This window comes from Platichthys flesus, chromosome 10 (assembly GCF_949316205.1).
Source record: "Platichthys flesus chromosome 10, fPlaFle2.1, whole genome shotgun sequence".
Taxonomy (NCBI): domain Eukaryota; kingdom Metazoa; phylum Chordata; class Actinopteri; order Pleuronectiformes; family Pleuronectidae; genus Platichthys; species Platichthys flesus.
The window spans coordinates 9,662,205-9,688,386 of record NC_084954.1 but is presented as its reverse complement, the minus strand read 5'-3'; the positions used below and the strand labels follow the sequence as shown (position 1 = coordinate 9,688,386).

Below are 26,182 nucleotides of genomic sequence, written 5' to 3'. Positions count from 1 at the left end.
TTTGGGTTGGTTCAACTATTTTTGTTTTTCAGAATATAGAAAAATAACATCTTTGTATCTACAAAAATACATTAATAACGACTTAGTATGTTCAAACACACATATATATACAATTCATCCTGTACATCATGAATGTGTTCTCCCGCTTGTGCACGTGTGGATTACAAACCATTCCAGATCTCTATGTGTCCCTCTGTGCTTTACTTACACATAATGAGGCTGAAGCTGTTACACTCTGGTTCATTGTGTCCACACAAAGCTGAGGGGCAAAGAGAACAACGCAGCCCACAAGGCCACTGCTGACAGATCTCTGAGTTACATGATGTGAATGGATGACGACCTGAAGACAGAATTAATGAACAGTTTAATTCTTTCCATCAGTGAATGTGAGCTCATTGAGCTCAAGTGGAATTTTGCACTGAAATAAACTTAGTTTGGAAAAGGCAGTCACTAAAACTGACTTTGTATCTAAAGCATCTAAATGTATTTAATTCATTTATAAATCTTAGACTTTTTTACAGATACAGCAATTTATTCTATTCAAACTGTTTTCTTAGGTAATTATTTACTTACTTGTTTACTTTATTGGAATTATTTTTACTTTAACACCTTTTTTTCTATCTCTAGTTTTATGTAATTTGATCTTTTCCTGATATCTTTTAGAATAACCATTTTTTAGAGGGTCATCAGAGTTCCCCTCAATACCTTGAAATTTACTGATTCTGTGTGGATGGGTGGAGGGGAAACGTTGTTATTGTTTTTCTTCTGTAAAGCAAAAAGAAAACTGCTGTACAGAAGTCTCATTGATCGACTGACGCAACCCTGGACAGGCTGGCAGTCCATGAAATTATTATATCCATAAATGAATTGAATTTGAATTTGATAATTCACCCTGGAGATGGGTGAATAAATGTGACTTACACATTTATTCAGTGACACGACCTTTAACCCCTCCTACAGAGAAAGATCATGCACAGAGCATCGGAAGAAATGTCTTGATTGGCTGAAATTCATGCACAACGGACATGAACATACACATGACATTTATCTGTTGATATACATACAGACAAACCTCATCACAACCCAGTACAGTGATGATCTCGCTCCCTTCTTAAGCTGATGAAGGTTGCGGTGATGAGGAGCGGGGGTCAAATGACCTTGAGGAGTCTTGCCACATTCATGGTAGACTCAGGAAACGAGTAACACACTCACACATTTCTGCTTTATGGTTCATACATACACATGTACACACAAGTCAGACGCACAACAAGGACATGACTTTGTCTAAAAAGGAGCAACAGCAAACGTGTTTCTGAAGTTATTTTTTCTCTGCAAAATATTTCAGATCTACACCTTTATTAAGGTAATAAACAAATACATACAGCATCAATAGTAAAAGTGTATTTACATGTCACATTGGTACAAAGAGGCATGATTTATTTTACAAATCATCATTGAATTCTAAGAAAAGTTCTACTTGAGATTGTTTTTATCATTAGAATCCATCAATATACTGAACTCAGATCGCCACTTGGCAAATATTGTCCATCTCTCTGCTGTAAACTCGTCATATTGGTTTTGAGCAAGTACAAAGTTAAATTTGTTTCTTATAAGAAGCGTGCACTGATGCATCTCACTGATAAACTTGATTTAGTGGCAGATTGAACAAATCATTTCAGGTGAACGTCAGCAGCACACACGGTGGAGTCCACCTCTCGCCCTGTTGCACGACAAAGCAGCTGGATGTTCTTTAAATAGAGCAACTCTGCAGCAGCGTGATTTGCGGCAGCTCGCGCTTAAATGTAGAAATAGTTCTCTGCAGCCTCTCCGCTGTCCATCAACTCGGTCAGCTGCTGGTTAATGGAATCCTGCAGCGACCCCAGGGAGAGTTCTAACACTGAACTGGTGTCCGTGCTGGGAGAGTCCGGTGGGATCTCCAGGAGGACGTCAGACGCCTCTGCGTCCACCAGCTGCTCTCCTTCGCTCAGGCTCAGTCTGTACGCGCTTTTCGTCTCCGGGTCGTCCGTCTCTGCGGATGGCATTTCCGTGGCGGCCGTTTCCATGGCAACGGTTTCCAAGGCAACCTCCTCGGTGGGCACGGGCTGCCCCCCCGCGTCCACCCCACTTTTGGACGACCCGAGCGTGGTCAGTCTCTCGATTTCCTGGACTATTTCTTCGTTTTGATGCTTCCACTGCCGGTACTTTGAGGCCGTGAGACCGGAGTCGTCCAGGACCTTGTTGATCTGCTGCAGCTCCGCCTCTTTGGCCTGCACAGCAAACAGGAGCGTCAGTGAGAACAGGGACACGCACTCAAACATGAATTGTTAGACTGATTTTCAATGATTGAGAACAATAACCTTGTTTAATTCGTATTGCCTCAATTAAAATTTCCCACACGCTACATCTTCTTCTACAACTTCTATATCTACCTGTTTATCTCTTGTATTAATAATAATGAACTTTATATAGCATAGGCAACTATTGAAAGTAATTTGAAGATCACGCAGCATCAGTGCACAAATACAAGAAACCAATATTTCAGAGGAGAAAAATGAAATAAACATTATAAATGATTGAAATACTTGATTAAAACTAGATAAGCGTTCTTTTAAATGAGGGTAAACCTGACCCCCGTTGTCAGTAGAGGAGTTTGCCTTTCTGTGTCCCCCCCCCCCACACGCTGTGTCATGTTCGATGTCACAAACAACAGTTGTCCTCTGTAAGTTCATTGTTCGCCCGAGCCATGTGCCGATCGACTCTCCCCCTCACCTTCAGAGTGCTCTGCAGGGCCCGCAGCGTGTGCGCCTTCTCATTGATGACGGGGTTCTTGTTGCGTCGAATGAACGACTTCCTGAAGTGGTCGTGCGTTAGCGGCTGCTCGTGGCCAATCAGAGAAACTCCTCCCTCCTTTATGTTGTTTATCATCTTGCCCATCTCATCCTCTGGGACGCCTTCTCACGAGGACGGAGACCGAGGCGAGCGAGACACCAAAGTGACAGGAGAAAAACAGTGGGAATTAGATAGGGAACAAGGGGGGGCAGTTGGATTTGGCTGAACACATCACACGCACGGAGCTGTTATGAACCATCTGCTTACGGACGGCTGATTGGAGAGAATATCCGCAGGGGTAGAGTTAGGAAAACAACACGTCGAAAATGAAATGATTAAAACATCCATCAGCAGGACTCAGTCTTCACAGATGAAAGAAATCACTCATTGGAGGCAAAGATTATAAAGCAGGAGAGTGGCCACAAAGTACAAACCTGCTCCTTTGCTGCCCCCTGTTGTAGAACTTGCTAATGGCAGCTTGGTCGTCTTCCCCTTGGGGCGAGGCAGAGTGTTGGACTGCACCTTCTGAGGCACAGAGCGAAACTCATCAGGACGTGAATGAGACACTGAATGGAGTGTGTGTGTGTGAGTGTGAGTGTGTGTGTGTGTGTGTGTGTGTGTGTGTGTGCGTGCGTGTGTGTCTGTTTAACTGACCTTGTTTCTTCTGCTGGGTGAAGGAGAGGTCTCGCTCTCTGATTCAGTCTCACTGTAACATTCTGTCCAAGGATCAAAACCAGTCATTATACTTCATCCTGTGTTTATTGCTTGACGCTTTCAAGCAGTAAAACTTCCAACAGGACTACAATATTTGTTTTTTAAGTGAAACAAGTGAAAGTTAAGGGAAAACGTCAACCTACCCTCTTCACTATCGGGGCCTTTGCTGAGCTTCTTGTGAATCTGTTTGGATGTGATCAGACGGTTGATCCACCTGGAAAATAAAGTCAAAAAACATCTCATGATTCAAATCATTTTCAACAGAAGTGATTTGAAAACAGCACAAACACTGAGTTCTGAAAAGTCACCTCCAGAGGGCAGTACAGTCCAACACCTGTTAGAGAGTTACTTACTGTAACATCTTCACTGTGTAAAATGAACTCACCACTACATGTTTTTGTAACTGGTGCAGCCAGACATCAACACAATCTAGAGCCTCGTTTATAGAGGCATTTTTCTACTGACTATTTGCTTAAGATGCCTTTTTGTTTTTTTGGGTGAAACTTGAATTACAACACTACACTGACCCTGGAAACAGAGAGAGAAGAAGAAGAAAAACAGAGGCTGAACTCACTTGCTCATGTCGCTGACGTTGTCGGCAGCGAAGAAGAAGTTGTGAAACCTCGGGTGGCACACTTTGAACACACTGGTGGAGGCAGAGCAGGGGAATTAACACAACACACAAAACAGCCACACGTAGACACACAAACACAGACGCAAAGGGGTTCAACAAAGATACACAAGATTCACTTTGCTAAACAACTGTTTAGTTTTCATGAACAAAAGAGATCTTCCAAAGTTCACAGGGGGCAATAAGGTTTCCTGTTTCTCCTTTCAGCACCATATCTTTTCATCAAATCTATGAACAACAAAACCCTGGATATTCCTTGATCAAATATTAAAAAGCATGTTCATATTCACTGTGCTCGTCCTTACTATTTTCTCTTGTGCTCTCCGGCGCTCTCTATGTTGTAGCTGGAGATATTGACCATGCCCTCTGCCTTCTCATCCTGTGGATTTAGAAAAACACAGGTAACAAATATTTAGTTTAAATTGCATTTGTACATTATCACAAATAGAGAGTTAGAGCAGGGGTTTTCAACCAGGGGTCCGCGGCCTCCTGGTGGTCCGCGACGGCATTGCAGGGGGTCAATATAAAGATGATGAGGGAACCTTGACACCAGCTTGGGGCTAGAAACTGCCAGGAGTTTTCCCCTGTGCATTTGTGTTAAAGGTAGGTGTAGAAGAGCGGTTGAGCTAGGACAAAACCAGTTGAAAACCCCTGATTTAGAGAATAAAGTTGTGATATTATGAGTCACAATTTCAGGTTGCATGTCCTTTTAGAAGAGGGCCGTCCAAAAATATACCTCCTGCCTGCACTCAAATGAGAAATTAGGAGGCCTTCTCCTTGCTGCTAATCTCCTGAATAAATTTTTTCCGTTACTATCATAATATTATAACTTTTAATCTCGTAAATTACAACCTTATACTCAATAATGACTTTATTCTCTTAATATTCTGACTTCATTCTCCGAACATAATTATAATTATGATAATTAATTAAAGTCCCACTTTTGATCCCCTTCACCAAGGCTCTAATTCTCCTTTTAATATAAAATATTATTTCAGAAACTAATCCTCAAAACCCTGTGTCTTTGGAATTGATAAGCGTATAATGAATTCATTCTAAACCTTTAACACCACTCAACTCCAAATGAAATAAGCCAAATGCTTCAAGGAACATATTAAAACAAGTCAATGTGGGTTTCAAGGCCACCACCTCATTCATTTAGTTTATTTCCCTTCCAGACGCCCACCTGTTGACTGGTGTACCAGTAGAGCGTAGGCCCCGTGAGGACAAACCAGAAGCGATGCCACTTGTGGGCGAGGAAGACGCTGCTCTCCTTCCTCTTCTTCCACAGCCAGCCGTCGCAGTCGGGTCGATCCAGCTCGCGGCAGGACACGCGGCGCCGACTGAGCGCCGTCGTCATTCCTGAAATGACACACAATGATGATGGCTGTCTCTGAGTGGGGGGTGTAACAAGGTATTAGATCTTGGTTTTATTAGATTAATCTGTTTCTTTCAAAATAACATTTTCCTGACTTGCTCCAGTGTTTGTTTTCGGTTGTTTCCCCTGAGTTCGCCGCTTCCTATTTTATTTTGAAATGATGCTCCTTGTGTATCGGTTACTTAACTTCCCGTCTTTGTTCCACGCCCCTGTGATTGTCTGAACTTGTTTCCTCACGTGTTTTACCTGTGCTCAATGATCCCTGCCTCCCTGGTGTCAGTTCGTCTTTCACTCGTCATCGTCTGACGCTGCCACGTTTCTAGTGTCATCTTGTTCCTGGTGTTTACGATGTCTTTTCAGTTTCATTTTCTCTCCTCAATCCTAGATCATTGCACCCTGTTTTCTTTAAGACCCTTTGTCTGATAAAATACCTTTTGTTTTATTACCTGAACTTTGAACAAATAGTTAGTCATGTTTTTCACGCTTATTTTTTCAATTATTTGATGCTATAAAATCTGGGTTAATGTGAAAGAGTCCGGCTCCAAATGTGTAAGATGGCGGTGTTCATTTCCTTGACATTTTGGCTTCATTTCTGGATAGTGGGAGCAAGTGGAGACGCATTGTTCATCTGCATACACAGTCTATGGTCTGCCTGCATGATTTTATGAATTTTCTTGTTTCTTATTTCACTTCTCTTTTCCACTTTTCAACTATAAATAAGTACACAAATGTCCCTAGCATTGGTGTTAGTGTAGCATATAATGGACCTGGATCTGTATGCATTGATGAGCACATCATTAAATTAATAGTAAATAAATTTGATTTGTTGGCACATAAAAGTAAAATACTGAGGTCATGCAGACGAATCTGTTTATCCTAAAGTAGTATTTTTCCTTATTTAGGCTCTGAAGTTCATCTCAGTTTGTTCTCCTCTTTGTTTCGAGTTGTTCTAGACTCTAACCGGAATTTTGGCTTAATGTTTTATGTTTAATAAAAAAAGAAATCACTGTACCTTTTGTCGAGCTCTTCTTGCTGTCTTTACTCCCCTGAAAAGAGAATCAGAGTTAATTCAGTGCCTCAAATGAAGTTTAATACAAATGACTGATGTGGTTGTTGAAAGCCAAAAATATCTTGGTTTTCCTCTCACCGTGCGGCCCACCATCTCAGGACAGGAAGTGATGCTCGCTGTGTCCTGATTGGCTCTGTGAGGCGAAGGACTTCTGAACGACCCGGGCTGCAGGGGCGAAGGGCTTCTGGGCGACGGCGACCGGGACCGGTCTCTTCTGAGTCTTGGTGAGAGCCGTGAACTGCCCAAACCGTCAGAGTCCCCTGAAAAAACATGAGTAGATAAAAACATTATAACACAAGAGTATTCAGGACTGGATTTGTCAGGTGAATCGGTAAATGTCAAACACTCTGCTTCAATCCACGCTGTGTCTGCTTTACCTGCCAGTCCCCTGCTAAAACGTTTTAAAGACACATTGCAGACGCCAAACTGGATGAAAACAAAAATCTCAGAATCAACAAAGATTTCTGCAAAGACGACGACTTGGATAGACGACGAGATTCAAGAGCTTTTGGTGATGAGGACCAACGCTTGTGTTTATGTGCTGTAAATGAAAACAGCAGAATCTATATGTCACGTCCTGCCTCCTGCTTGCTCCACCAAGGTGCCGGCCCCTCACCTGACCCGCACAACCTCATGCTTTATATGTGAAAAGGCCAAGTTCGAGCTAAACTATCCAAAGTTCATGTCTGAAAACTTCAGGGGGACAGTTTGCTATAATAGCCTTTTTCTAATAGATTGTCTATATATTGATTTACTCTTTAAAATCTGTTTATAATAGGACCAGAAAAATAAAACATCCTGAGGTCTTTTGAGGACAGAAACCCTCTCCTAAAAAGCCTGGGTTTCCTCTGTCGTACATGTCTTACCTGAGGCGGACAGTGATGACGTCACACTCCCTTCCACCTCTTTATCAAACGACAACTCTGATTCCTCCTGTCCCATAGGCGGCTGCTGCACCGCCGGCCCGTGAATGGCCTTCCTGTGACGGACAGCAAAGGGACCATGAGTGAAGTGGAACATGAGGTCGACAGTTCAACAGTGATGTAAACAGCAATAACAACCTAGATTATCATTTGAAGGAATTAAATATGACTCCAGTTATACAGCAGTCTTTCTTCCACTCGAGCTGAAGTGCATCAGGATTATTTACAACCTTAATGCACCGTCCCCGCCCACTCCCTCCATTTGCACGCCTGCTCTCCATCAGCTCTCACCGTCTCTCCACCACCTTTTTCCTCACATCTCATCATGCGCTTTTTTTTTCCCTCCCAGTGTTTACGCTTTTCTTCCATCTCTCCCACAACCCCCCTCATCCATCCACCTTTCTCCTCGTCTCTTCCTGTTGTCTCATTTCCAGTCAGACGTGGGTGTTGGGTGTGGAGAGCGGAATTTATGGCATTCGCGTCATGACCACATTGCAAACCTACCGGTTCCTGGTGGATTAACGGGGTCAAAAGGGTTCGTGGGAGGTTCAGGTTTATCGAAGCAATCTTTGGCAAATTATTGAACTTAGCTTATGTCTAAGCTGCTCAGTCTGCAAACAGATAGGTGATTATGCCTCTAAATAAATTTGGTACATGGAAAAACTTGGCTGCTGCTGTGCATCACAAATTATTTTACATTTTCCTGTTTTTGTGTGAAATTTTAAAAGCTTAATTTTCATCGTCAATACGCTGTAAATAATTCTATAATATTGTAATCACTTGCTATAGAGTAAATATTGCTATAGAAATCCACAATTGCCCACATATACTTAAAAGTTGCTTATTAGAGAAACTTTAGCTCTCACCTAAAAGACAGGGACCTGACAGAGGCTGCGACCCTCTCAAATATGGAGTGCCTTGGATTCTCCTCCTCCCCTTCCTCGTCCTCCCCTGCCCTCTCGTCTTCCTCCTCTTCCTCTTTCTGAGAAGAAGTCAACAGAGAACCAGGTACGTTAGTTTGCAAACTCAACTCTGTGTGTGTGTGTGTTTGTCCTCGTGAGTTAATGGAGGGTAAGGGAGGCGGGTGTCATGTGGAACGTAATGGTGCCTTCTCCCAAGGTCTCCATCAGCGCACTCAAGGGCTCAGGATGTGAGTCAACAACACACGCACACACACACACACACACACACACACACACACACACACACACACACACACACACACACACACACACACACAAACACAGGGTATCTTGTGAGGGCAGTAAGGAAGAAAGACACACAGCTGATTCACATCTCTCACACCCTCCGCCACCAGCTACATCTGAGATTAACATGGTATTGGTCACAAGGGGGTGTGAAATGCTCAGTGTGTGTGTGTCTGTGTGTGCGTGCGTGCAGACGCAGTGTGTAATTCAGTGCACGGTCTACAGACAAACAACAGTCTGCATGGCGACGACTGCGAGTGTTGCTGGAAACGGATCCCCAGTGATGTGAAACGGAAATGGAAGGGAAGGTTCAGGTTCCCTCGACATAAGCTCTGCAACGATCCAGCTTCTGAAGCTTCGCCCCCCCCCCCCCCCCTGGATGTAGTTATTATAAACTGAATGCTAGATGATACAATTTGTGTGCAAGAATAAAAACGGTTGGCCTGGGATTTCTTCTGGTGTGTGTTATGGCTCCACAGATGATTGGGAAGTTTCCAGTTTGAGTTAAACAGCCCACTGCTCCAAACCTCCACTCCTGAAGCTGTTCCAGGCTCTGTGTGGCCCCATCTTGAATAATACTGTATACTGGTACACATCGTGGATATGCATGGTTCTTCTCCACTGCTCTGTACGGGTGAAGATGGCGGTGAAGGCGTATCTTTTTGTGGCTGAGCTGGATTTTGTGACCTGCCTGAACTGACGCTTTATGCTCACTTTGGTCGAGATATGAGTCGAGCGGAGTTGAGGCTTTGAGAGATCCCTGACCTGTGTGACGGTGACTTGTGGCACCTGGTCTCTGCGTCGCAATGAGCCGGGGATCTTCTTCAGGACCAGGGTCACTCCCCTGGGATTCTCCTGCAGCTTCTTCACGAGGTTCGCCCTGCTCCAGCCCACCTGACACGGAGACACACAGGTGAATATTCCAGTGTGAAGGTTACAGACTCGGAAAGGACAGAAATACGTTTTACTTTGCAAAGCTAAAAGTATGGGACCACAAATATACGGTGCAACATACAGACAGGCCTGTGGTGGTGGGTGGTACTTCCTTAATTAACTTGAGTACATTTTTTATGTATCTGTACTTTCAGTAGTAAAGTAGATTAGACTTTTTACTACAGAATGTATATTTTCAGGTAATTGTCAATTTTACTTCACATCATATTCAGGTCAATATCTATACTTTCTACTGCTGGTGAAGAAACACTACAGCGACTTGGTCCTTTTGCATGAGGGAATAGGCTACACACTGCAAGCCTGTATTTTCACTCAAGTAGAAAAGTTAATGTGGCACTTTTACTTTAAATGCTTGGGTACTTCCTCCACCACTGTATGACTCACCACTATCTGGTTGTTGACTTGAATCACCTCATCACCAGCCAGGATCCTCACGTAGACATCATCATTCGAAGGCTGCACGAGGAGAAAGACACGACACACATAAGAAAAGATACACACTCAGTTGAGGTTCTTTTACCCATATAGTTGAATTAAGTGGTTTTAATCATGTCAGATGATCTTAGTGAAGCAGTGTAAAGATCATGCCCACATTCATGTAGTGGGTGTGTGTGTGTATGTGTTCATGGTCACGTCCACTTTCAAGAGTCGACTGTGATGATGCAACTGCAGTAGCAGGAGAGTCCAGGGTGCTTTAATGCTGACATCATGGAAAAACAACATCTCCAAGTAACAGGCCCTCCTTACTTTATCTGATAAATAACTCGGCCGTCCTCCCACAACTCGCTAGTTTATTTTACAAGCCCCCTGATCTCAGAGATGTCTCTCAGAAGGTCGTGCATCTGTGCTACTTCTGGAGGAAGGTTTTGATTTTCCCCAGAAAAGCATTTATGCATTTCTGGAAAAGTAATTCACCCCTTGTAAAGTCATAATTCCTTTGTAGATTCCTCTATGTCTCTCTGTAAATATAAAAATCCCAGATGACAAATTCAACTAATGAACATATAAAGATATTTAGCCATGATGTGTCATGCACTGATTGATCACATGCTGTCTGCAGCATTTCGAACAAGAAGTCCTTAGTAGATGTTTATAAATACTAAGTATTTGCAGCACAATGGCACTGATTGGTCTAAATTTTAAGGCATTAAAAAAAAAATGGAGCCAAGCCAACAGCTAAAAATAACGTGTCACACAAAAGTACTTTCAATGGGATTTCTTCCTGGTAAAGAGCTCTTACTTTAATGATCAAGTGAAACTGTGCAGAGCAGAATTCATTAAAGAAAGAAAGCATTGTACACTGCTTCTCAGAAACAACCACCGAATGAAATACTGTTGCCAAAAACGATAAAAGAGAGTTCACGTGTTCTTCTAAAAATCGGAGAAAAGGGAAAACTTGTCATTAAACATTTATTTTCGCTTTGCAAACCTGCAAACATCACCAGAGAGACCGAGGCCAGATAAGTGCAGTGTGCGCAAACAAGTGTTGAAGTGTGATATCCTGCAGAAATAGGAGCCACACCTGACCCACAGAGATAAAACCTGTTATCTGCTTCTCTCTGACACATCAGACAGAACTGAAACACTGAGACGAAGCACCGTAACCAGCTGTAGCCTCTTCTGAAGAGACAAACTGTAGTGGTAGGTTTGTTCTGCAGCTGAAGAGGTGCGGGGGTTTAAGTCACGCTGCTCCTCAGAGGGTTGGTTAAGAGCCCTGAGTGGTCAGTGATGTTTAATTCTGCGTCGTCTGTGAGCCCGACGGTGAAAGAAAGGAAAAACAAAGGTGAGAGTCTGACCTCAACAGCAGTGCCGGTCACGTAGTGGTTACTGGATCCGGTGGACGTTATCTCGATCCCCTGAGAGAAAGAGAAAGCATGTTTTGATGTTATTGACACTTCGGGCTGATTCATCTGCGCAAAGCAAGAGACTGCTTCACTGAGTCAAAGTGATTCATCACCGTGTACACTGCTCTGTCTGTGGAAATGTCGATGTCTGTCTCCAGATGCATTGAGGGTTCACGCTGTAATTACCCATCATGCCGCTCTGATTGATTATTCTGAATCATCGTGGGGGTGGGGTGAGCCAACTAATCACAACCCCGATCAGGCCTGACCAAACGATCAATACGTTTCACATGACTGCAGATACATGAGCCGATTCAAACCTTCAATTTAAAAGAACAGAGATTCAAATTCTCACATGGCTCAATACAGCAGAGAATATATCATTTTTAATCTAAATTTAAACTACAGTTTCTTACAAGGGTCAATGTAATGGCAATGGTAACACGTTACGTTAGCACATGTTACTATTTAAAGGGCGTGTTCATACATTTACTAATGTCGAATGAATGTAACTATAATGTTGCTGTCATCAGATATAAACCATATGACTGGTGTATAAACAGATTATTAATGAGAATGTATTAAGGATTTGGGAACTACAATTCCCAGAGAAAACTGCACAACTACATGATGTAATAATACACTTCATGTGCTTAAACTAAGACATTTACAAGGACAGAAGCTGAATTTGTACCTTTTTTCTGAATCTTCTTTTGTATACATTTCAATTTGAATTATATGGTTAGAAAAGAAGAAACACTAGCTTGTTCAGTTCAATTTATGATTTGAACATGATGTTCTGTACATTTAGTGTTTGTGCAATTATTATTCTTCCTGCCTCGCATTTCCCTTTCTGTCTTTAGTTCCGCTAACTCCCACTTTTGGAGGACAGACCTCATTATCGGTCATGTGGTCCAATCAATTCCTCTCTTGTCAATTGAGGATGATCAATGTAAAAAAAATGGATGTAAACAAATTATGGAGACACTGAAACAAAAAGCTAAACCCCACTCCTCTTTACTGTCTACGTCCTCAGAGGTGATGAAGTGTGACTAAAAACATGCAGATTTTCAGTCAAGATAAAACACTGATGGATATTTGGAAGGTTGCTCAAAATGGGAATGGGACTCATAAAGTAGAGAGGTATCCATCTCCTATGAACTTAGAACTCAAACAGGAAGGAAACAAGACAAATACATTGAACAAAAAGGTTCTTCAGACATTTTAAAAACAAAAAAAACACTATATGATGCAGTGGCACAGAAGATAGGTTCTGATAGTACACAATGCACCAGCTGAGGGAGAAGTACTCTAGGGAAAAGAAGAGGCAGCAGGGAAATAAGACTTGTCTATCAACCACTAGACGTGAGAGCAAAAAGAAAAGAAACGGGTTCAGCGAGAACCTTGAGTCAGATGACAGAAGTGATGAGTGGAAGCGAACGGTGAGGAAAGCGTCCAGGCAGTGATGAAGGCGGAAAATGAATACTGAAAGTGACAGAGAGAGCGAGAGAAGAGGAGACACGGAGAAAATGAGTTCACTTTTCACTGGGTAAGTCATTTGAAAAATGATGATAATAATAATGAGATGGAAAGATGCTGCACAGATGTGACAAACCGATATAAAGTATTTGGTGTCGCTGCTTTTGAAAAAATGACAGTCCAGAAAACAGAGACTTAAAAATTACAAATAATACTTTGACGATCAAAAAAGTTGCCAGCTATTTACTTCTCTGATCAATGGATTAATCAACTCTTATGCTTATCATTTATAGGTTATTGAATAAGAGCCTCTGATATCCAATTCAGAAAGTTTGATTTACATGCTTGAATTACAGTGACTATATAAAATAAAACATCACATACAGGACAGAAAAAGTTTTAGGATTTATAAAGATTTCACATCTGTGTGCATTTAAAGCCAAATGTCAGGAGAGTGTGTTTTACCAGCTGATCACCCGGTGACACTGGCACTAGGTCGACGCTCTCCAGCTGAGTAGTGTGGGTAAGAAGCGTCTCGGCGCTGGAGTTCAGGATCTCATCGCACACCTCCACTAACTGACGGCACTGGTGATGGAAACACAAAGACAATTTATTCAGAGTGCAGTGTAAAAAAAAAAACTACATTAAAATGACATTTTGAAACTACAGAAATAAAATATCACACTTACTACAGAGATGATGTCCTTCTCCTTGTCATAGACAGTGGAATCCTGTTGGATGAGTGACACCACATGAGTGTCACAGAGCAGAACACCAACAGGACACAAGCAGCCTACGGTAAATAACGCTGGTATTGATTTGTGGAATTAGGACAAACTGGCTCAAAACTCTGCCCTATTTCCTCTTCCCAGTGTGAGTCCGGAACAGAAAGCTGGTGTCAGGCAAGAGAAGGCAGATTTCCAGTACATCTATTTGTATTTAAAAGGCGTTAAAAAAGAAGTGTAGAAGTTTAGAAAAGAATAAAATACATTACAAATATTCTACGATTTTAGCAGCGCAGCAGAGGAAAGACACATCCAACGATGAGCAAAGTCCAACTAATCCAGGGACTCACACTAATCCCCACTAGCATGCACACGCAAACACACACACAAACACACACACAATGTACAGTATATGTGCAACTACCACAAAGACAGACATGTAAGAAGTCAGTGTCACACTTGCAGGGTGGAACTAAAGAGAAAATCTCTGGTTTCTGGGAGGAGAGGTGTGTTGATAATACTCCCACACGAGGCGTCTGAGCTGGAGGGATGTGGAAGAAGATTTAGTATAGAATGATTTTTCGATCGGACATAATATTCACATCACTTGCCTATAAGCTAACTCGTACTGCCCTGATGATGTGTGAGCTGCAGAGAGGAGCGCAAGGGGAAACTAATCCCTGTGAAATGTAACAGGGGATCAACAGTGAGCTCGGTTGGATTTCTGGGCTAATTAAAGGCTGTGACACGAGGCCAGAGGGAGGGGTACGGCTACGAGAGGTTTCCGCCATGACTCCCGCTGCTGCTGCTGCTGCTCACGTCAACCGGTGTTTGTTTTTGTAAGTGTTGCTAGATTGTCCCGCGCTGTTTGTCCGGAGGTACTGCAAAAAAAAGTTCTGTATTTACATGTTATCTCCATGCACGCCGAAGCAACAAAAGCATATCGCTGTTTATCTTACCGTGTTTGTTTGCTGTATAATGAAGAAGATATAATTTCTAGTTATGTGTAATTTGATAAGAGACTATACAATATATTATTAGCTCACCTGATGGCTGCAAATTAATACTAAGTTAGCTAGTCTGAATGGTACGCCGATGGGCGGATGAGTTTGAGTTTAGTTTTACAGATGTTTTAACCGAAGTACTGGACAATGTCACCCAAGTTCTTACATTTCCTCCAGGGGACATGAACGGCTGCACCACAATCATCAGCTAACTTTATAGTCGGGTACATTTAAATGTCACTGAATGTATAAATATAATAAAAATCAGTGGGGTCCATCCTATGAGGACAACGAATGTCTGTGGAAAAGGTCAAAGTTTCATGTCTGAAGCAAAGGGCTGGAACAAGCAGCCAACTGACTCACATAATAAACCCGATCCAACTGAGATAAGAATATAAATGTTATTTTAACCTCTGTTAAGCCAATACCAGAGACAGTGGTGGGTAAATCCTGAAACAAGATTTAATGAAAACCTTAGGACTTGTCCAAATCCACGTTCTAAGTGGCAGTTCGTCTAATAAAGGTTGACATTTAAACGTGTTGCCACCTCCCACCATCTTCTATCACTTCTGCCTTCTGCATCTCGTAACACTTATTTCTGTCCAGCATTTCAGCCGTAGCTTCTCGGACATACAGCGCTGTCACAGAAAGCGTCCGCACAACCCCGCAACCTGTACCGCACTTCTCCTCTGACTCTGCCAGAAAAGGAAATGACACCTTCACGTGGGTAAAGTGGGCGACACGTACACTTCTGCACTGAAACTGATGAAGGTGGGGGGGGAACAGGAGTCGACTCTTCTCACGGCTTCAACAGTGGGGACGACCTTGTGTCTCTGTACGCTCACACACACAAATGTATGCACATGGGATCGGGTTATCTAACAAATGCTAAACACACATCTATTATAAAATCCTTTTAACAAAAGAGACGCCACATTCCACATTCACACAATATCTGTCACATGTCAGTTTGAACATATATCGTACAATTACAAGGTGTCTACATGCAGCATATGATGCATTTGCAGAGGTCATGGTGTCTCATTGCTGACGCAGAGGCATGTGAGGAGGAGAGGGGAAGAGGAGACAAGAGGGAAGGAGACATAAGGAGACATGCTTAGCTCCTTACAGCCTCCAGTGTGTCCCCACTCCACTTGCATACCCTGTTCTATTCATTTTACGCTCATAAGATATTAATTCAAATAGTTCACTGGGAAAACCACTGCTTCTGTTTCCACAGGAAACAGAAGCAGTGGTTTTCCCTTATAAGGAACTCTTGTATCTATCAGTTTGGATTCTGTAGAGATTCTCAGTTCTCCCTCCACTAAACCAGAGCAAGAGGCCGAGGATCAGATATCAGTGCGGAAACGTGAAGACAAACTGCAGCTCTGCCACTAATAATTGAAAATAATGAACTCAATGTGATCAAAAGAAGACATCACCTCTGATCGACCTTTTATTCATTGTGCAACTACAGTGGTTTGCAGGTTAAAGCCGCGATCACACTGTTGACTCTGTGTTAGAGCCGCGGTAAGACTTGAGTCACCTTCATAGAAATGATTTAATGCAAATCACATTGGGGACCTACAGTGTAGTCAAGAAGAAACACATTCATTTCATTGCATTCTGCTGCACTGCAAAGAAACATGCATCTGCTCCGCTTGATTTAAGGAAAGGTCTTGTGTAGTGTTGTGCTGTGTTGTGTATGTTGTGTTGTTGTGAAGCACGCTGTGTGGCTTGATCAGGCGGTGATCTAACTTAACAGCGGCGCTTTGTGCCTGAAAGCTGCTCCCTCCATAGTCGTCTAGGAGACAAAAGGCAACTTATTATGTGGGTGTAGCTCCCTGAAAAAGAAAGGAGACGCACAAATGCACGTGGCAATGCATGGACGCACACATGCACACACACACAAAGGCTGAAACTAACAGTGAAAGATACAACAACACACATGACTGTGCATGCATGTTCAATGATTATAGGCACAAAGAGCCAGTTCTTTTCTTTTTGTTATGTGCAGCTCATTGTACACGATACACAATATGGAAGCCTTCCATATCAAAGCCTTAAAGTCGGGTTCTGTCTTCCCAGCTTGTTCATATACTTGGACTTGACCAGTAGATGATTTTCCGCCAGGTCACAGACTTGCTATAAAAAGACTGGCAGACATACTGGGACCATGTTAGATCTCCTTACCACCTGCTTCTCATCTTTCAGCCCAAATCAGACTCTCATTTTCTCCTCCTCCATCTCCTGCCATGTTGTCTTTCTTCAGCCTCATATTTCTCTCGTGCTCTCTCTCTTTTTTTCATTTTACATCACCACACATAATAAAAATCATTCCCCTCAAACCACTCACATGTTTGACGCCTCTAAGCCCTTTTTTCTTTTTCCTGTTTTAACAAATCGGTCCTGTCTGTGTTTAAGCCTCTTATGAATTTCCCCCTCTTGCACTTTTAATAGGTCATCTGATAGCAGCTCGAATTAAGGGGACGTGTTGATTGGGTGGTTGTCACATGTTGTTGGCCATTATAATATCTTCACTGTTAAGGAAAAACGTAACTGGCCCAAATGCCACCAAATGAAAAGAAGCAGTCACAGACGTGTCTCTGAAGCATGTTGTCCACAAAGATGAAGGTTAAACATTAACAGTTCTCGTTATATTGTCACCCGGAGATTCTTGCGTCGAAAGCAAGTTTTATTTTGCAACAGAAAAGTGCAAATTTTAGCTGTTTTCTTTTATTGTAGAACTACGATGAATATGACATACCTTCACAGAATGCTTTGCAAATTCATTTGGCTCTCTGATCCAAGTTCACAGTTCAATCACACTTCTCTCCTTCCCTCTGTCTCTCTCTCTCTCCGGAGCTTTGCTTCCTGCTCGGTTGGTTCAAAGAGGACTGAACGTGTGCTACTACTGTGAAGACCTGACAACCACAGTGTGGGATCCCAACAACACCAGCTGACTGCTCACCTTGGTTGCCCCCAGGGTGCGAGAAGAAACACACACACAAACACACACACACACACACACACACTCACACACACACACAGCCTTGCTGGAAATAAGAGACCTTTTTCTTTTGACGTGAAGGATGTGGTGTGAATTTTGAGAATGCAAAAAAAGACGTCATGATGAGGTTGTGGTCCTCCTGACGGCCCGCCACATGTCACGGGGTGGGGGGTGGGGGGGGGTGGGGGGGGTAACAAAGGCCTCAAAACACCCGGGAGCTCACTTAAACTAGCCTTGATGATTCTGTGTAATTCTGTGTGGATGCTTTTGTTTGCTGAGATGCCGATGATGTCATTGATATGGTTTGGTACATGTAAGCTTATGTAATGTGAGCCAGCTATGAAGTGTGTGTGAAACAAAGTGTTCCTCCACAGGTTGAGAATACTATGATGACGGTTGGATAGATGACGTCTGAGGATTTTTCATTTTCTCTCGTCTCTTCAAAAACACCTGCTCCTGTCTGACCTTTCAGCTCATCTGCCAAGGCTTTTTAATTACTAACTTAAACGCATGCCTCTGTAGAGTCTAGGACATTCCTCCGCCGAGGCCCAACAGTTCCCTTAAATCTAATCAAGCCACTGCAAATTGCATGCACTCATAGATGTCAGTTCCCTAAATGAGCTAGACTTTTTTTTTATCCAGGTACATGAATTATTTCAGGGGAAATCAGTGAAAGTGTCAAAAAAACGCCATATCTAGTTAATCCTGGATCTGTACCCTGATCCCAGACCCGTAACAAAATGTTATGGTTTTGTTCCTCCTGACCCACAACTCATGCATCCTCCAAGTGTAATGGAAATATGTGCAGTAGTGGGTAGAAACCAGCAGCAAACACAAACAGGTAAACTGGTTGCACACCTTATATCCATTACCAGTGATTTAGTGAATGGAGTAAGTCACAATGGTGATTCGAAACTTGAACACATTCAATGGGTGAAGTTTCAGAACAGGGGAAGTCCCCCCCAAGAAAATGTGTCGCTTGTTGTCACTTCGGCAGGTGAGCACGTCAACACTGACCCCTGAACTCAGTGGACAAAACGTGTCCAGTACAAAACTCCTTAAGTTCTTGACAGTCATTCTCACAAGTTCAAAAACAGGAATTGAGCAAACAATAGCCAGACGATGATCAACCTCCGAGAGGGCCTAAGCAAACAAAGCTGTGAAGGTTTTAACTTACACACCACTCACTTCACACTCAATGATTGAAAACAAAAGCCACACGGGCCCAAATCTGATTCACCTCCGAAAGCCAAAGAACATCTCATTAGAGTCAACCGGCTAAATCTTCCTCTGAAATCCTTGTTTCCTTCCTGAAGGCCATGATAATAGTGGGAATGTTATTAAACACCGAGACAGACACGAAAGTCCCGGAGGCTTGTTGCAGCTCCGGTGAATAGTGTTGTGAAACTGGAAACATGTGAAACTGAAAAATCTGGTTCATTCTATTCTCAGATGTGCAGTATCTCTCAACTGAGGTCTGAAGGGTATTGAACACCATTATAAATAATATAAAAAAATAAAACAAAAAACTGAATTATTTGTTTTCAAATTTGAATAAGAAACAGGAAACAAACTTAAACGTGCATTATGTATCGTGAAAATCCACCTGGGGTGCAAACCATGTTCTTCCCATTATGGAGCAAAGTGCAATGAATTATCTCGCTCCATTACAACCAATACAAACATTGGAAGGAAAAAAACTGCTAACCGTCCACCAGTGTATTTTTCCTTTTGTCATACAGCGGAGGTTATATCAGACATTGAACAAAACCACATGTCAAGTAAATATAATGCAAATTAAATACTTGTTACCCTGAATAAAATTGGAGATTTCCCCAGGGCTTGAGCATTGTCGGAAAACATTTTGGATAATGTAAGTACACAAGTCGACAAAATACATAACACAAGTCTAGCTGATTTTAGACATTTCTATGAAGATTTATTACACATTAGATCTTAAAGTGCTGGTTTTAGCTAATTTAAACAGTCGAGCGTAGTGAGGGAAAAAAAAAAAGCAGCATCAGGTTGTGGGAGAATGATCCAATCAAAGAGGAGGAAACTGTACCTGTCGTGCTGGGCAGGCGTCCACAGCTGACTGTAGTAGAGTTGTAAATAAACTCCTTGATCCCCACCTACTACAGCCTCTGTCTTATTAAACCCTATCTCTGCAGCTCTATCTCTGTTTGGTCGTCTTCGCTCCTGTCATCCTCTTCCTCTCTAATGTCACTATGCCGTTGTTCCAGAGCTGACGGCCTCTCTGTCTCTCTCTCTCTCTCTTTCTCTCTCTGCCTGTTGCTTTCTGCTGAGCGTTTGATAAAGCACACTCCCCCAGGAGTCAAAAGTAATTTAACATTGGCGGTGCAATCCCTCTCTCAGCCTCCTCCTCCTTCTGTCTCTCCACCTCCCCTCTCTCACTCCCTTCCTCCTTCCCTTAGGCACTACAACAGATCCAGGCCTGTCTGTTGTGCTGCCCGAGAAAACTTTCTACCCCACTTTACAAACACCGAGTTATGAATATTCCCTCCCCTTCCTTTTCATTCACACTTCCCTCATATAACAAAGTGGAAACCCCAAAACAAAATCCCAGCTCTCCCATCTCCGGCAGACCTGCAGACGTAAGCATCGTCGAACCTGCAGCCGCCTTGAAATATGCCAGGAATGTAAAGATAAAGAATGCGTTGCTCAAGCTGAACTGAAGAACAGGGAGCCAGTTTGTGCTTCTGTTTTTTCTCTTGCTGCGTTTTAGAGCAAAGGGGTTTGACTTAAAAAGAACTCAGAGGTTGTAGTTCCTCTTTGGAAATGTAGTGTGCACGACAATAACACCAGAACGATGGTTTAATCGTGTCTGGTTCCTCTTCAGATAAACGTGAACACGTGTGTAGTAAAATGTACTAAAGTTTCACACAGGCATTCAGTTTGCATTCAGTTCTTCCATTTGATAAAAAAAAAAAAATCAGCTGGACGGACATAGGGCAGGGCAAACAAACCATTTCAATACTTGCAATAGATCAATAGCAATATAACAGGAGTCCAATATATGAATATATTCCTAGTGCCTTGGGCAAGCAGAGAGAGGATCTATAACACATAAATTATCTCAGCGTCATATTTTGCCCATAAAGTCGAGTTTAAAACCACCAGCGTCATTCAGGAAGAAAAATAATGTGACATTTCAACCAATATCGATTATCTTGATATAATGTTTGGCCTTATGAGCCCTATAGACAAGCACAGAGGAGCTGTATAGGTGCTTAACGGCTTAAGGTCACACATACGTGAATGTGAAGTGCAAATCGCAGGTCAAAGGTCGCCGAAGTTGACCTCTCACATGAAGCCACCTTGCAATTTGCCTCGCCACAGGGAGCGAATATTTCATCGCTCGCTCTCACAGATCGGAAATAGACAAAAACACTTCAGTGTTTGTATATGTGTCAAAGCTGTAAAGGGACCGACCTTGTGGACGATTTCTCCGAGCTCTCTGCAGTAGCTGAATATGTTCTTGGTGGAGGTGGTTCCACTTAGCTGTATAAACTGATACCTGGAAAGACGGAGGATTACGTTTCAATTTAGTCTGGAGGATTTAATTACACACACAGGCAATTAAAACGGAAAAAGACGAACAAGGGATGTGGGAGACTCACAAAAATACAAAAACAAAGGACGACAAACAGGATGGACTTGTATAAGGCAGGTTTTTTAGCGACAGGGGACAACATGTAAACATTAAGTCAGTGCGTACACCACAACATTCCTATTTACAGTAAATAATTCACCTGTAAATTTCCTTTTTTTTACCTAAAACCCACAGCAACACAAACCCCAGCGGGAACTATTTTCATAAGACACAGCAGAGAACATTTCTAGGTCCAAAATAGCTGCGGGGTCAAAGTGGATTTCGAGTGCTGCGCATGTAACGGTTAGATAACCCCCCCCCCCCACTTCACCAACCTGTTGAGCAGAAAGAAGAGTCCTTTGGCGGAGGTGATGAGCTCCACAACAACCTGCAGAACCCCGGCCGACAGCTTGGTGGCGCTCCGGCCATCGTAGCTGTTGCGGCGCCAGCGGCTCTGGATGCCCATCTGGAGGGTGTGGGCGACGGCGCGCAGCTTCTCCGTGAGACCTCGCAGGTTCTCTCCACCTATGCCGTACGTCTGGAGAGTGGGCGCACACCAGCGAACACACACATGCCACTGGTTAGAGGAGAAGTTCTCTGTTCCGGAAATACCCTCAATCTCTTTTCCACCCGACTCTCTGTCCCTCACTGCATTGTTATGAGACTCTGATTGTGTGAAATGTGGTCATCCATCACAATAGATGTAATGTTATATCTTGATATACATTCGTGATACAGTCTATCATGTCTATCATCTTTTTCAGATTGTAAAATTCCAACTTTTCCATTTATATCAATGAGGGAAGACCAATTCAGGGGCAGCTTCTTTAAATCACAGAGCAACGTGGCTCCAGCACCTGGATCTGTCTAGGGGCCAAACTTTCCCCGGATTCGTTCATTCATTGTGATGTGAAAAAGTCTGATGCTTACACTTTTGAATGTAAAGTATCAGGCCTCAACTCAACTGAACAACTAACAGTGGACTAAAACTTTCTTGTGGTGTTTGATTGCAGCTCTGTGGCTAGGTGACATCAGTCCTCTGTCGACCATTCCTTCCTGTTTTTCACGCAGCCCACGAAGACGCTGTCCCGGAGTCGTAACACGACTCATCCATTTCGATAAGTCCCACAGTGCTACATAAATAAAGGGCATCACAAACTTGATACTTGCTGGTAACAAATCAAAGTGTAGCGAGGAATTGAATAAAACAGAAATACTTTGAAGGACTTTAAACGTGTGAATATATCCTGTGTGTGTTATCACAGTTTTCTGGCCACACATGTGATGTGAGGATGTGACGGCCTCTGGAGGAGGAGCAGGTTGTTGTTGCCGTGACCCCCTCACCGCTGGTCGAGTGGTTCGGACCGGTCGGGCTCTGATGTCACGCGTCGACCCGCCGGAACGATCCCCCGTCCACAAGTGGCCATGAATTTTTCATGGTCTTTCAAACGCTGCGGTTGTTAATTATGTAACCGTGCACTTGAGTGTGTTTGTGCTGTTTCATGTGAGTGTCTGACGGCTGCGTTTTATGAATGAGCACAGTGTTAGTACTTCATGCAGCTCCGAGAACGAGGGGGGGGGGGGGGGAAGCAGACACACAAACACACGCACGCAGAGGTGTGTATGGGTTCTGTTATTTTGTCCTTAAACAATATCGCACAAGTGTACATTTGTTAAGCTTTAACTGCAGGAAAAACCTTTCTCCACAAACGTATAACACACTCAACCAGATGCTGGGTTGAACATTAAACGCTGTTAATGATTATTAGAATTAAGTGTGTTACAGTTATTTCAATAATTCGACAACAGGCAGTTTAAGCAGCCTAAGCTTAAGTCTGCTGTCGTTACGTCACCGGAGCTGGAGCCTCGCCTGGTACTGTCCGGCTCAATTAGTCCTTCCAGTGAAACACACACACACACAAACACGGCTTTTTAAAGTGTCCTGGAACTCCTTCTTGAAGCTGGACAGGGAGGGAAATGAATTAGGCGACAGAGAACGGGAAGTTTTTCTTAAGTTGACTGAAAAATGTCGAAGCAATTTGCAAATAAAGTGTTAAGTGGAAGCTTTGTTATTCAAAACCTGCTTTGGTTGCGATTGAAGCATGCCTAGTCGTTTGAAGTCGGCTAGAAAAACAAAGTTTCCGATGATATGTGCTTGTCAAAGGGGGATTTTCATTTCAAACTAGAGGGAGAAGTGGAGCAATTAGAAAAAAGAGCCGCTGCTGTGTGACCTGACTGGATTTGTCCAAGAGCATCTAAAGCAGTGGTGGGAAAATCACTTCCCTTTACTCTGGTTTCATAGATACCACAACAACACAGCTCTCCTTGCACATTTACCTCCACAACACCCACCGCAAAAGCAGCCTCACACACCCAAAGCACTGCTTGTATATCGCACACACACACACACACACACACACATGATTCAGCATCCTTGCCTCACCAGAGAGCAAAGCTTCTCCACGGCCTCCAGTATGAGCTCCTGGTGTCCGATCTTGCGCACGCCCAACTTCTCCAGCTCCAGAGAGGTCAACTGGAGCAGATCCAGACCCGACAGGTGCCACTCCGAGAGCGGGTACTGATGCAGGGGTGCATCCAGACCTTTAACAACATGTAAGGAACAAGTATTAACCCCTCACACACACACACAGACACACACACGGCAAGAAAAACACATAACACATGTGACAGGTAGAGACTTGCAGAGTGAGCGTGGACTAACACACGCACGAGATCCGTCAGGCTGCTGGTTTTCAGAATCAAGTATTTAAACAGACTCACTTTTGAAGTTATGACTTAGTAAGTATAACAACTTTACAAAAAAGCTTAATACATTTACTTCGAAGGGTTTTTACATAAACAGACTATACTTTGTAGAAGTATTAACTACACTACAAAGTATAGTAGTGTATCAAAATAAAAGCTGCCCATTTATTGTAAAATAATCCCTTTATAATCTGTGTTTTATTATAAATATAAAATCTGCAAAGTAACTGGTACTTATATAGTTGCAATTGAATAAATGGATTGCATAATACAATGTAAATTTCATTGTATTGCATTACTACACAACAAATATTTTCTGTTGTGTAATAGACACCCTGCCTTTTAGAATTCTATAAGCAAAATACCAAAATAAAAGTAGGCTAGTCGATATAAATTATCCCAATCAGTTTTATATACTGTAAACATGTACTTAAATCATTATTATCTATTCATTATAATGTAAGTGGTAATTTGACTATTGTCTGTTATGAAATGATATTCCACATAATGCAATAAGGCACAACATACACCGATCCTTTACACTGATCCTATGTTTTTAATGTGAAATCTTAATCTGTAAAGTAACTTTACAGTTGGTTTTGAATAAAAGTGTTGCACATATAATGAATAGTGGGAAGCTGACATGAAAAAGAACACGGAATTAATCAGATTAAGTTCAATTATATTTGGTTGTATTAAAGAAGAGTACTTGAAGCATGAGGTCACATGTTCTGTGGACAGATACTTTGTTTTTCACAGTGAAGCAGAATGAGAGAGTGTTTACCCATGAACTTTACAACTCTCTGTAAATGAAGTACATGATAAATAAGACCTGAATCCACCAGGCCAGTGACCGAACCCCGTACAACACACGAGCGGACATGTAAAAGTTTGTGACCGCTCAGTTGTTGACAGTGATCCGAGGTGCTGTGGCTCCAGCTCCGGGCCACTTCCTCATTCCACCTCCACCTCTCACTTCCAGGAGGATTTGCGGAGACGCTTCTATTTCTGACCTGACCAAAGTAAGTACCTGAGAGGAGATCAAGGCGTGACAGCCCAACACACACACACACACACACACACACACACACACAGACGGAGGTAAGCGGGTAATTAAGGACTGAGACATGGTCGTTCACCTTGCAGCCACTCGCTGACTCTCTCCTCGCTCCAGGACGTGATCGGCTCCATGCTCGGAGTCCTGGTGCAGTCGCTGGTCCAGCTCCCGGCCCTGCTGGCGGACTTCTACCTCTCCGGGCTGCAGCGAGGAGGAAAACCGGATCCCGGGCTGGAGACGGACGACGACGAAAGCAGCGTCTGCGGGCACTCCTCTTCCTCCACCTCCTCCTCCTCCTCCTCCTATTCCGCCCAGGTACAGGTAAGAGTCCGCCCCCCCCCCCCAACCTTCACCACAACCACCACCACCTCCACCGCTGCTGCTGTTGCTGCTGTCAGCCAATGGAATAACCTATCAAGACCCCTCCCCCCCCCCCCCCCCCCCCCCACACACACACACCCCCCCTGCTCACCTGCAGGAAGAGAAGCGGCTTCAACATGTTCTCAACTTCCCCAGAGTTTTAATGGAACCTCCAATATCACGAGCAACATGAGCAAAGGGACGAAGTTTATCACATTGTTTATAACAGTGCAATAATTTATTTGTATTTATTATTATTATTATGATTATTGTTTTTGAGGTGGTAGTGCTGCTGCTGAAGTTGATGAAGATACTATTGTTTTTATTGTTGTTTGTGTTATCAATATTGAACCCTCCATCCATTGTCTATGCCACTCATCCTTTGAGGGTGGGCTGGAGATATTATTATTATTATTGATGTTGTTGTTATTGTCATTATTGTTATTATTGTTATTATCATTATGGCCAGCTGTGGCACAGGAGGTATAGAGCAGGTAATCCACTAACCGGAGGGTCAGCGGTTTGATTCCAGGCTTTTCCTTTCTTCATGCAGAATATATGTGTAATAATATATATAATATAATATTATCGTCATATTATATGGATACCTGCACGGTT

At 42.9% G+C, this 26,182-nt stretch overlaps 1 protein-coding gene across 1 annotated transcript; it reads right to left on the bottom strand.

Annotated features, from left to right (window-relative positions):
• Positions 1-1,318: 1,318 nt before the first annotated feature.
• On the bottom strand, positions 1,319-25,503 carry cnksr1 (connector enhancer of kinase suppressor of Ras 1). Its single transcript, XM_062398134.1, has 21 exons — positions 25,287-25,503; positions 23,825-23,982; positions 21,717-21,919; positions 21,222-21,306; positions 13,719-13,760; positions 13,495-13,614; positions 11,503-11,562; positions 10,091-10,162; positions 9,518-9,646; positions 8,411-8,526; positions 7,488-7,600; positions 6,700-6,881; positions 6,565-6,598; positions 5,361-5,536; positions 4,480-4,553; positions 4,118-4,189; positions 3,687-3,757; positions 3,484-3,545; positions 3,264-3,354; positions 2,770-2,951; positions 1,319-2,267 (listed from the first exon to the last, which is right to left on the bottom strand). Exons 1-21 carry the CDS (start codon positions 25,336-25,338, stop codon positions 1,797-1,799), a joined length of 2,565 nt encoding a protein of 854 aa, XP_062254118.1. The 5' UTR covers positions 25,339-25,503; the 3' UTR covers positions 1,319-1,796.
• Between the last annotated feature and the right edge of the window lie 679 nt (positions 25,504-26,182).

Coding starts and splice junctions, on each gene's coding strand:
- cnksr1 (XM_062398134.1), bottom strand. CDS start 25,338: ATGGAGCCGATCACGTCCTGGAGCGAGGAGAGAGTCAGCGAGTGGCTG. Junction 21,920..23,824: donor TGGAGAAGCTTTGCTCTCTG/GTGAGGCAAGGA, acceptor CCCACTCTCCAG/ACGTACGGCATAGGTGGAGA. Junction 3,355..3,483: donor CACCCAGCAGAAGAAACAAG/GTCAGTTAAACA, acceptor TCTGTGCCTCAG/AAGGTGCAGTCCAACACTCT.